Genomic DNA, 12,708 nt, shown 5'->3' on the forward strand with positions numbered 1-12,708 from the left:
GTGAGGGGGGGGGGGGGGGCGGCGGGGTGAGGACGGACTGGCTGGAGTCTAATTACAAGATCACTTGTAAAGAAACAAATGGTTTCCTCTTTTCTTCATTTAGCCCTGCTTGTAAAAAGCAGGGCTAAATGTAGAAAACAAATTACCCCTCGGCGCCCGGAACTCAAGGTTCCGGGCGTCGGGAGACTTCAAACCTGTGCCGCCCCCCCGAGGCCGGACCTCGGTGGCCTTGTCGGGAATCCGGCCCTGCCTGTATGGCAGCTTAGTGAAAGGAGCCCCTTGTGCACACTGTGAGAAGCACTGTGACCAATAATAACTCTGACCACCACTGAGAGGAAGTGTGCAGGACCAGAGCACTCAGACAATGGCCATGGTTGTGCTCCTCAGAGCTCCTATTAATGGTTGCATCTAATGACACAGACATGTTTGGATGTCCCTCTATATTACCTGTGGGCAAGGGTCATGTATCTCCAGGCTGGTCATCCTCCCGTCCACAGTCATCTGTTTGGTGTACACACATTCTGAAACAAAACCAGATGATTGCAATCTAGATGCATCCCATCTACTCCGGGAAATGACTGATTATGATAAGAAACGGTCGAAACCCAGAGCAAGGCCAGCACAGAGTGCCATTCACTCTACCCCAATACTTGTCCTGAGCCTGACCCTAAAACTTATCATCCTAACTCTGACCCTATTCCTGATCCTATTGCTTACCCTAAGCCTAACCCTAATATTTATACTAACTCTGACCCTATTCCTGATACTAATGCTTACCCTAAGCCTAACCCTAAAACCTATCTTCCTAATTCTGACCCTATTCCTGATCCTGTTATTTATCCTAAGTCTAACTCTAAAACTTATCATCATAACTCTGACCCGATTTCTGATCCTGTTATTTATCCTAAGTCTAACTCTAAAACTTATCATCCTAACTCTGACCCGATTTCTGATCCTAATATCTTATCCTGAGCCTAACCCTAATAGTTATTATCCTAACTCTGACCCTAATCCTGATCCTAATTATTGTCCTGAGCCTAAACCTAATGCTTATCATCCTAACTCTGACCCTATTTCTGATCCTAATACTTACTTTGAGCTTAACCCTAATGCATATCATCCTGACTCTGACCCTAATCCTGATCCTAGTACTTACACTGAACCTAACCCTAAAACTTACCATCCTAACTCTGACCCTATTATTGATCCTAATACTTATCCTGAGCCCAACTCTAATACTTATCATCCTAACTCTAACCCTGATCCTAATTCTTATCCTGAGCTTAACCCTAATGCTTATTATTCAAACTCTGACCCTATTCTTAATCCTAATATCCTCAGTCTAACCCTAATACTTATGATCCTAAACTGTAACCCTTTTTCAGATCCTAATACTTAGCTTGAGCCTAACTTTAATACTTATGATCCTAACTCTAACGCTATCGCTAATACTTATCTTGAGCCTAATCCTAATACATATCATCCTGACTCTGACCCTAATCCTGATCCTAATACTTATCATCCTGACTCTGACCCTATTCCTGATCCTAATACTTATCATACCTAATGCTTATTATTCAAACTCTGACCCTATTCTTAATCCTAATATCCTCAGTCTAACCCTAATACTTATGATCCTAAACTGTAACCCTTTTTCAGATCCTAATACTTAGCTTGAGCCTAACTTTAATACTTATGATCCTAACTCTAACGCTATCGCTAATACTTATCTTGAGCCTAATCCTAATACATATCATCCTGACTCTGACCCTAATCCTGATCCTAATACTTATCATCCTGACTCGCACCCTATTCCTGATCCTAATACTTATCATCCTGACTCTGACCCTATTCCTGATCCTAATACTTATCATCCTGACTCTGACCCTATTCCTGATCCTAATATGTATCCTGAGCCTAATCCTAATATTTATTATACTAACTCTGACCCTATTCCTGATCCTAATATCTTATCCTGAGCCCAACACTTATTATCCTAACTCGAAACCTTTTTCTGATCCTAACACATTATCCCAACTCTGACCCTATTCCTGATCCTAATATCTTATCCTGAGCCCAACACTTATTATCCTAACTCGAAACCTTTTTCTGATCCTAACACATTATCCCAACTCTGACCCTATTCCTGATCCTAATATCTTATCCTGAGCCCAACACTTATTATCCTAACTCGAAACCTTTTTCTGATCCTAACACATTATCCCAACTCTGACCCTATTCCTGATAACATTACCCTAATCACCTTAACCACCCCTCTCAGTTATTTTTTGTACCTTCTGTGCCTCTACTGCGAGGTTTTCACCTCACTTCATCCCATGCTGGCATCTTTCACCAAGACAGTAAGTGAGAAGTAATCTTTCAGGGGTGCTATCATTTCCCCCTCCATCCAAACCTTAAAACAGAGCAACCTCCAGGTACATTTGCTCTTTATTTATTCCTAGCTGTGTATAGCTATGTCTACCCATTGAGGTTGTCCCTGCAGATTACATTAGAGATGTCCCCACAATGTACAGATATGTTTAGACTTTAGGAAGCACTTCCCTATATACATATGCCAAACTGACAACACATATGTGAGAATTCTGCTTATTGCAATATTAAAAACGGGCTTTAAGATCAGGATTTGAGCTAGTATGAGGGTCAGGGTTAGGTTTAATATCAGGGTTAGGGTCAAGTATAGCAATAGGGTAAAGGTTAGGGTTAATGTCAGAAATGGGGTCAACACTGACAGTAACTTTGACCTTAAACCTAGCCCTAACCCTAAATCTAATCCTGACATTAACCCTTACCTTTACCCTATTCCTAAACTTGACACTAGCCCTGACATTAACCCTGACCCTAATACTAGCTCAAATCCCGATCTTAATTCTAATACAATCCTGACAATAACCTTAAGTCTGACCCTAAATGTGACCCTAATTTTTCATCCTGATTAACTTAACACTGATTTCACCCTGACCCTAATCGCAGCTTTAACCCTAATCCTTACCGTGATCTTAACCCTTATCCAACCCTATGATAATTCTGACCCGATGTCCTAATGCTTTGGGTAGTCTTAATAAATCTCCCCCTCCAGCAACAAGAAGGAGGGTGTCAGTTTTCTTTCTTACCAGAGTCTGAGGCGTATTCACTGATGTACCGTCCAGTGAGGAAGCGAACAATGAGAGCTGAATATAATACAACAAAAGAGAAAATAAACCAGCAGCTAACAAATAATGAGAATCTAGCAAAGCAATAGTTCAGTTCTGTGTGTGTAGACGTGTCTGGGGTGATTCTCAGGGAACATCTGGGTGATAGAGAACTTTCTCCACCTCTGATGGTGACACTTTTCTCTTAGACATTTTCATGTTTTTTTTATCTTGTGTAATTAAGCATGGAACAATTTGGAAGATTATACTGTGAACACAAGACATTTAGCACTTTTTGGATTTGACGCTTTAATAATGAGACATTTCAGTGAATATTCATTTAAACAGCGTTACTCTTTTCTTTTTTCTTTGTACAGACAGACAAACATATATTGGGAGTTGGTCTGCACAGAAAATCAGTCAGCCAATGGCAGCCACTCAGAGTTACAGAGTAACATAGTAGGTGAGGTTGAATAAAGACCAAGGTCCATCCAGTTCAACCTATGTGTGTGTGTGTGTGTGTGTGTATGTGTGTCTGTATATATATATATCAGGGACGTCCTGAGGTCGGGTGTCTCCAGACCGGGTGACACTCCTCGGTGTCGTCATCGCGCACGCGCGACCATCTGATTGACGCCTGTCTCCGGCCATCTTAGTGATAGACGCCGGGGAAGAGAGGGGAGTTCACCTGGCGGGATGAGGTATGCCTCCAGGTCCCCTCCTCTCTCCTGACACTGTCGGGCTCTCTGTCCATGACCGAGTGCCCGACTTTTTAGAGGGGGTGACACCAAAATGACTGTTAGTCATTTTGGTGTCACCCCTGCATTGGTGTCACCCGGGTGCGGGACGCACCCCCCTTGTGATGCCACTAATATATATAGATGGATTTAATACCATATCCTAGTATATACAATAACTGAAGGAACTCATCTAGAAGTTTCTTGAACTTATCTACACTACCACCGAATACCGCTGCCTGTGGAAGGGAATTCCATATTCCATATTTTTACTACTCACACCCCTCTCTTAAAACCTCTTATTATGTCCGTGTGTTCTCGGAGAAAACACCTTGCTTCAAATATTGTTGTCCCCATTGATGATTTTGAAGACTGCAATAAGGTCTCCTCTTAAGCGCCTCTTTTCTAAGGAGAATAAGTTTAATTGTTGGAGGCTCAGGCCTTCTTTGAGTTCTTAGTATATTATCTTTTCAGGTTGAATGTAATGTCATGTAATACCACATTATGCCACTAGATGGAGCTGAGGAGTTCAGGAAAGATACAATTATTTATATGCGTCTCAGCTCCACCTAGTGGCCATAATGTGGTATTACATCACATTTAACTTGAAGATAAAATATACTAAGAATGTTCGTTTTTGCCTCTATGTGCGCAGAACGAACATTCATACAGATTCACCGGGCGAATGGCTCTGCAAATTGTTTATAAATAGAACCTAAGTAAATACTTAAGTTTTTCCCATGGTGACCAATCAGATTCTTCTGTTCATTTCCAAACCTGTGCTGGAACCTGATTGGCTACTCTCTGTTTCCCAGTTTTAGTTAAGTGTTACAACTTTCACACAAAATAAAGCTGTGTATACACGCTTATTTTTTTCTCAGGCTGAATCAGAGAAAAACATTAGGTTCCCTCATCCATGCTAAACACCGTGGATGGCATACTGTCCCCTGACGACTATTGTATTCAAACAGCCGCAGGAGCGCAGTTGCTTGAACACCCGAATGGTGACTGCAGTTGACTGGCTGCGGTCAATGTTTGGCTGATAATTTTACACCTTGCTTCTTTGATTTTCCAATTGGAGTTTGTCAAGCTGCGTGGTGTCAACAGGGCCACCCATTGCTTGAATTTTGGAACGGCTGAAATTTGAACAGATGTGTATGCATTCGAACAGTGAAATTTGAACAGACATAATCACAGTAGATAATGACCTATTATCACTGATACTTCCGCATGCATCTGATGATCCTGCTCCTCAAAGCTGGCCATACACCTATAGATTATCTGCAGATTTTCTGTGGTCAGATGGAAAAGTGCAACAGATTCCTCCATCTACGCTAAACTGTGTGGATGGAGGAATCTCCTGCCGGGCCAAGCTTCATTATCTTGCTAATCGGCCCCACTGGATCTCAAAATACCTGAACAATGCCGGCATCCAATCATATTGTTCAGGTACTTTGGGAGCCAACGGGGCCGACTAGCAAGATACTGAAGCTTGGCCCAGTGGGAGATTCCTCCATCCACGCAGTTTAGCATAGATGGAGGAATCTGTTACACTTAAACTTAAACAATTAAACTTGTCCCATCTGACCATAGAACATCTGCAGATAATCTATAGGTGTATGGCCAGTTTAAGGAATTACTGGTATTCTATAGGAAACACAGACAGTTGATCTTTCAGACATCTTAACAAATGACAGAAGGATGATAAAAACAGCCAATCCCTTCAGACATGAGCTCTCCCATCTCTCTATTTCTATAGGAAATATTCAGGAAAGTTACCGGATTTCCCAGCTCCGGGGCTGCCCAGGACGGTCAGTTTGATGTCGCACATGCTTCCCCCTTCTCATTGGTCAGCAGATCTCCAGGCTGGATGAAGGATGGCGGACGGTATCTTATGATCCTCTTCACATCACATCCTGGCTGTGTGGAATCTTTGCAGCTGAAGATGTATAAATAGAGGCGACGACGTCACCATCCTGTCCGAGGAGCCTCCCCGATCCCTCAAATCTCCTCCAGAAGTTCTGCACGTCCCAGAACCGGGCACCTTCTATTCATTGCAGAATAATCTCATTGTACAGAGGAGGGGGCTAGGAATCCAAAACGAAACATTTCTCCTAATAGAGACTTCCCTACAGCAAACATAATACAAAAAGTCTTTGATGATTATTCCAGTACACAATTAATTCATGCAAGATGACGATTGTCCCTCATCTGTACTTATAACGTGTTTTAAAGTAAGCTTTCCTTCTTCAAAATATTTTTGAGATGGGTTTGCTGCAAAGACCTAGGTTTTCCAGCATGCTGATAGATCTTGGCAGCCGGTCATTGTTAGCGGATGAGGGCTAGAAAGTCACATTACCTACTACAGGCGTTACCATGGCAGGAAAACTGGCTTTGCACCTTTATATTGTCACATTGTGCCACTCATCTGATAGGATGACTGGGAACCTTTGCTAATATTTATTGAATACGGCTTCAAGTAAGATTCCACCATCTCTACAGCTGGAGGCTAAGACTTTCAGGGCTATTCACAAAAGGGTGAAGAGTTTGGAGAAGGCAGGAGAAGGGAACAATCTAGGACAACATAGCTGAGCTGGAAAGTGAGCTGAATTGGAGAATTTTTCCAAATCAGTTATTTTGTCCTAGATTGTTCCCTTCTCCGACCTTCTACAAACTCTTCACCCTTTTGTGAATAACCCTGTTTGTATTAATGGGCATCTAAACCCAAGAGCAAGATTTTTATATATTGCAGCTTACCAGATGTGGCGGCTGCCTTTGTTTTCTTTTTTCAGACATTTTGATGTGTTTTTCGGTTTAATGCATCCGAATGGGTCTGAATCCAAATATTCGAATTGCATTCAGGAGCTTCTGAATGCCATTTGGATCTGGGAGCCTCAGATTTCGTTTTATGTATATATGGGTCACAATGTTGCTACAAATATTCGTTTGTATTATGGAATACTACTTATACACTATATACATAATACTAAAACTGATGCTCCAAGACACGAATGGAGTCTGAATTTCTGAATAGCATTCAAGAGCTCCCAAATGCCATTCGGGTGTGGAAGCCTCAGCCCTAATATGGCTCACAGACCCGTATTGCTTTCTGGAGCTCCCGAATGATATTCGGAAATTCGGACTCCTGAATGCCATTCGGGTCTAGGAGATTCAGCTTTAGTATTGATATCTGTATATGGTTTTCTGTTGTATTCGCAAACAAATATTTGTGAACTCATCCGAAACTAACGAAAATTCGGATTTCATCTGAACCCGAAACCCAAAATGAATTCAATTTCGGATCCGAATCCCAAAATAACAAATTATTCTAACCAAACTGAATTTTTCTGCAGCTTACATGTCTAGAAATTCTCTGAGGAAGTGACAGACAGATGTTCAAGTAGTTGTCCCCACATTGGATGTTGGTCATCTGGCATCATTGGAAGAACCCCCTTCTGTGATAGCTCTTATGAGGCAGATGAATATCGATATGATGTATCTGACAGTCTGGGATGCCACACAGATCGTAAGAAAGGCAATAACTGTACCATGGCTGCAAAATAAAAAAACCTGTAAGTGAAGGGATGTGTGCCCTAAGCTCTGCTTTACTTCAATGTTTGTAACGCTTTCCATCCTCTTCCAGGATGGATCTGCTCAGCAACTTCCCATATTGTATTATCTGCCATGCACTGTTGAGGAGGCTCCAGGCTACTGAGGGAGTTCTGTCTATTTTGTTAGGCGGTCAACCTCGACTGAGATTGTTATCAGTGAGTTAGACTAGGCTTCAACAAAACAGCTCAGCCATGTTCTAGAAGGGTCCCTCGATCTTCCGATTTGGGTAAAAGGAGAGTCTTTGAAGAGGAATTGTAGGATAAGAAGACTAAGCACCTGTTTTAGAGGTTCCAGGTCTTGTTTCTGGGCTAAGAGCGGGGGGGACAAATTAATATGGAAATCAGGAAGCATCAGGATTTTTTTTTAACAAATCAACAAATCCCAGGCCCCAAGTCGCCATGGCAACTAGAAATTGCGTCCTAGCGCCTGGGCTTTTGTCAGCAACTTTCTCCTTCAGTTCCTTCCTCTGCTAATTGACAGCAGGCAGTGGGTGAGTGCAACACCCAGCCTGCTATGGGCTATTACAATTTGAAATAGCCCATAGCAGGCTGGCTATTGCTCCCAGCCACTGCCTGCTGTGTTTACAATCAGCTGGCTTAGCAGGCAGCTGTCATTCCCCAGCTAAAGCTATTGAAGTGGAAAGGTGACACTAGGGATCTAATAGACCCCTAACGTCACCTTAAAGTGACATTAAAGTCACAAATGTCTTTTTAAGGACTTACCCTAACTGATGCCTTTTGATCCGATCAGCTTCTTCCTTTCACTTGTATTCAGCAATCTCTCCAGTGCTGGTGCCGGTCTCTGAACCAGTGCAGACCCATCTCTTTCTGTCCCACGGTGTCTGTATGATGTGCACGTGCATTCTGCTCCACGGTGTCTCCTCCTCTCCTGGCCAAAGATCTCTACTGCACATGTGCCCGACGCATCTCGAGCAGCTGTGCAAGATGAAGCTTCAGATCTTCAGACGGGAGCAAGCGGCAGAGACACAGGTACGTTTTTACCTTTTTGGTAACTTTTGTATTTAAAAAAAAATATTTTTGCATATATTTACTGCATGCTAGCAGGAGATATATGCAAAAAAACCCCCCAAAAAACCAAGAGTTTAAATGTACTTCTCCAATGTGCTATCACAATACAAAGTTTAAAAAATAAAGTTAAATAACATTTAAAAAAAGTAATGTCCCATGCTCCCCGTGAACGCACGTGTAGCGCCCTCTAAAATGTCGCTATTCAATTTAGAGATACCTGGACTGTAACCAGTCTAGATACTGATTATACAGAGCTCTGCATTCTATAGGTGTCCCTGAGTCTGCTGGATTGATTGCTCCTCCTGTTGCTGAGGAAAAGGGAGCCTTGGCATACAGTGAGGGAGGATCCACCCTCAGGTTATGACTATGCACCTGGCCCTAGCCAATCCCTGAGTAGGATGACTCAGAGGCATGGTTGAGGGCAGGTGATAAAAGGTCTGGGGACATTGTGGAGAGCTCTCTTCCCCTAGGGGCCTCGCCCTAGGAGGACTGTGTGTGATGCAGGAAACTGGCCTGGGCCTCAGCACATGGCAGGTGCTGAGGGACCTAGAGGCCTAGGATACACTGATACTTTGCTGGGCCCATACACGTGGCAGGTGATGGGTGCCTTGTTCTAAGAAGATACTACTACTAAACTGGAGTGCTCCTTGGCAGTTGCAGATGCTGAGGGCACAGAGATTCCAGATCCTGTTGCTACGGAAAAATACCTCACTGGGCCCATACACGTGGCAGGTGTTGGGTGCCTTGTTCTAAGAAGATACTCTCATTTAACTGGAGTGCTCCTTGGCAGTTGCAGATGCTGAGGGCACAGAAGTTCCAGATCCTAAAGAGGAAAATACCTGATGGAAGCTGGGTCAGAGGAGGAGTCCGCTTGTTGAGGGGTACCGCAGAGGAGCTGGTGCGAGCGTCCGTCTGGGACCCACAAGGGAGAGCCCTCACCCTATTCCAGGTATCTGTTCACAGTACTACTACTACTACTACTATTGGTCCCTGGGACCAGATCGCAGTGATTTCGGCCTTAGCGGTTGCTAGGGGAGAAAGCTGTCCTCAGAAGTATTTCCAAATGGCATCCTACAGACCCTAAACCCTCTCTCTCCTATTGATGTTGCAAATAAATACCCTAAAAAGACCCTAAGACTCGAGCCGTTCTGTCCGTGAGTGTCGGTGTGCTGTTGCTGATCAAAGGGGACTGGCAGCTGGAACCAACAGGTAGGAGAACCTATTGCAATATTCAGCGGCTCCTTCGGGGGTGAGCGCTACACACGCATACTAACGGAAACACAAGCTGGGTGCACCTGCGTCCGAAAATGACTATTGTGCTAACACATGTCAGGTATCGCCGCTTACGTCAATTAAAACTGTAATTGAAAATGACTGGCTCCTAACTTTTTTTAGTTGGCTCCTAGATTCAAAGTGGATTTGTCAAGCCCTGACTTAGAGGGTTTGTCGTTCTTGCAGAGTTAGTCCTATGGAACGGAAAGTAACAGAAGAATCTCCTGTTTTATGGCAGGATTGTTCCATTGGTAGCTGGAGTATTGGTAGTCCTGGACCCAGAGACAATCCAGCCCCCAAAGTGATTGTTGTAGAAGCCTGGGATTGTATTGGGTTTTCCACCTTCTCCTGTCTTCTACCTTCAAGTTTGTATTTAGGTGTTGGAAACACATTTAAGGACTGGACCTGCATTCATCGTACACTATACCTCAGTGTTGCTACCTGAGGAAATGGTGCTCTTAGGGTAGAGTACCAGCCAAACCCTAGGCCCTGCTTGGTGGGGGCCATGAAATAAGAACGGAGTCAGGACAGTTCCAGATCGCTAGCCTAGCGGAGGCACAGGTCTTCTTCTTTACATGGGTGCTGCTGAGTGGATGTTAATGATGCTAGAAGAGTGTAATCTTATAGAAGCCACCCACTTCCCCTTGCACGATATAGTCGTAGATGTCCTACGTCTGCCCAATCTCCCACCATCATTATATGCCCAATAAGAAGTCCCAGCCATATTGGAATGACTAGTATGTGAGATTTCACAGATCAGTAGCTAGCAGAAATATAGGAAGTTTTGTCCTTTGCAGGTTAGCAGCTATCCAAGTTCTTGGGAGGTAAAGTGTCTCTAAGCAGGCATGGCTTTTAAACCAGTAATCTATTGTTGAATCTATACATAGGTCTCTAGTTCAAGCTGCCAGCCACCAACATGACCCTCTCAGCAAAATCAGATAGGGGTTTTTGCATGTAAGAGATGGTGGGAAAACCCAAATCTAATAAAAATCTGCATTCTTATGTGTTAGAAACTCAGGTGGGGATCGGATAGGTCTGTGGGGGTTGTAAAGAAGCCCTTTAAGTTCCTCCTGACCCCAGGTTGTATCCCTCTGCTAAAAATATGCTGCCACTTCCAGGAAAATCTTTTAGTGAAGGAGATTAAACAAAATAAAAGAAACACTCCGCTCTGGAGGTCAGTGCTGCTGCCATATAATGTGTCAGTGTTGTAGCGGTGTGACGCCATGGCCGCTCTCCTGTACACACACCGTCAGCTGACATGTCTGGTGATGTCACTACACGGCCACTTTCTGCGGATCATGATAACATGACATGGAGAAACATTTATCTTTATAGAGAAACATGTACAGAAGAGATGGATGCGCCGTCCTCTGGAGGCCCCACCGTTGCCAACAATTATTTCTATTCCCAGCTCTATAATGTGGGAGAGGCGGAAAGTTTACATAAAAAACTAAAATATACAAATGTCAGCGAGGGAAAAATCAGATATGAGCGGAGTTCAGGGAGTGAAAAATGACATTGTCCAGAGACACTGAAAATATCATAAGATCTCGTCTGTGAAATATTCTTCCATATAAAATGTCATATATTATTTTCTGTATTATTATACGTCATACAATTCACACTGTCAGTATAATGTTTCATATGTTATCCTTTGTACAGTACCCTATGCATTGTCCTCTGTATAATATCCTATACATTGTCCTCTGTGTAATATCCTATACATTTTCCTCTGTATAATATCCTATACATTGTTCTCTTATAATATCCTATACATTGTCCTCTTATAATATTCTATACATTGTCTTCTGTGTAATATTCTATTCATTGTCCTCTGTGTAATATTCTATGTGTGGTCTTCTGTGTAATATCCTATACATTGTCCTCTGTATAATATTTTATGTATTGCCCTCTGTATAATATCCTATACATTGTCCTCTGTGTAATATCCTATACATTGTCCTCTGTGTAATATCCTATACATTGTCCTCTGTGTAATATCCTATACATTGTCCTCTGTGTAATATCCTATACATTGTCCTCTGTGTAATATCCTATACATTGTCCTCTGTGTAATATCCTATACATTGTCCTCTGTGTAATATTCTATACATTGTCCTCTGTGTAATATCCTATACATTGTCCTCTGTGTAATATCCTATACATTGTCCTCTGTGTAATATCCTATACATTGTCCCCTGTGTAATATCCTATACATTGTCCCCTGTATAATATCCTATACATTGTCCCCTGTATAATATCCTATACATTGTCCCCTGTATAATATTCTATACATTGTCCCCTGTATAATATTCTATACATTGTCCTCTGTGTAATATTCTATACATTGTCCTCTGTGTGTAATATCCTATACATTGTCCTCTGTGTAATATCCTATACATTGTCTGTGTAATATCCTATACATTGTCCTCTGTGTAATATTCTATGCATTGTCCTCTGTGTAATATCCTATACATTGTCCTCTGTGTAATATTCTATACATTGTCCTCAGTATATTACTCCTTGTAGGTGGGGAAGAAGCTGACTTATAGGAATAGGTTGGGGAAGAGGACATTTTTGGGTCCTCTGATTGGTGTGTTTTAACCACAGGAAAGATGATGTGTATGTTGGACGAGTGAAAAAACTCCCAGATGCCACAACAGCCATAGCTTAGATTTCACTTGCACACGACTCAGGAGAAGATTATGGAGCTTTCAACTGGCAGCCTAGAAAAGTTCCAGAACAGAAAATTACAGGCAAACACCAGCCACTCTACAAAGTCCCACGCCTCACACTTGTAAAGGGAAATGCCACAGTAAGAGTGGTGCCCAGGACACCTATTTTAGAACCTTCCCACCTCCTCTTACCCCAGTTTTGGTAATGTTTGCTGTGTTTGAATCTTTCCTCTCC

At 42.7% G+C, this 12,708-nt stretch overlaps 1 protein-coding gene across 1 annotated transcript in view; it reads right to left on the reverse strand.

The window, feature by feature from the left end:
• The window catches only part of RERGL (RERG like), a 9,001-nt gene extending 3,284 nt beyond the window's left edge, over positions 1 to 5,717 (reverse strand). The window contains exons 1-3 of the mRNA XM_018562395.1: positions 5,666 to 5,717; positions 3,132 to 3,188; positions 448 to 521 (exon numbers count right to left, since the gene is read on the reverse strand). Of these exons, the coding sequence (XP_018417897.1) occupies positions 448 to 521; positions 3,132 to 3,188; positions 5,666 to 5,717 (183 nt within the window). The remainder of the gene's footprint in view (positions 1 to 447; positions 522 to 3,131; positions 3,189 to 5,665) is intronic.
• Between the last annotated feature and the right edge of the window lie 6,991 nt (positions 5,718 to 12,708).

This window comes from Nanorana parkeri, unplaced genomic scaffold, assembly GCF_000935625.1.
Source record: "Nanorana parkeri isolate BGI_ZX_2015 unplaced genomic scaffold, ASM93562v1 scaffold576, whole genome shotgun sequence".
Classification (NCBI taxonomy): Eukaryota; Metazoa; Chordata; class Amphibia; order Anura; family Dicroglossidae; genus Nanorana; species Nanorana parkeri.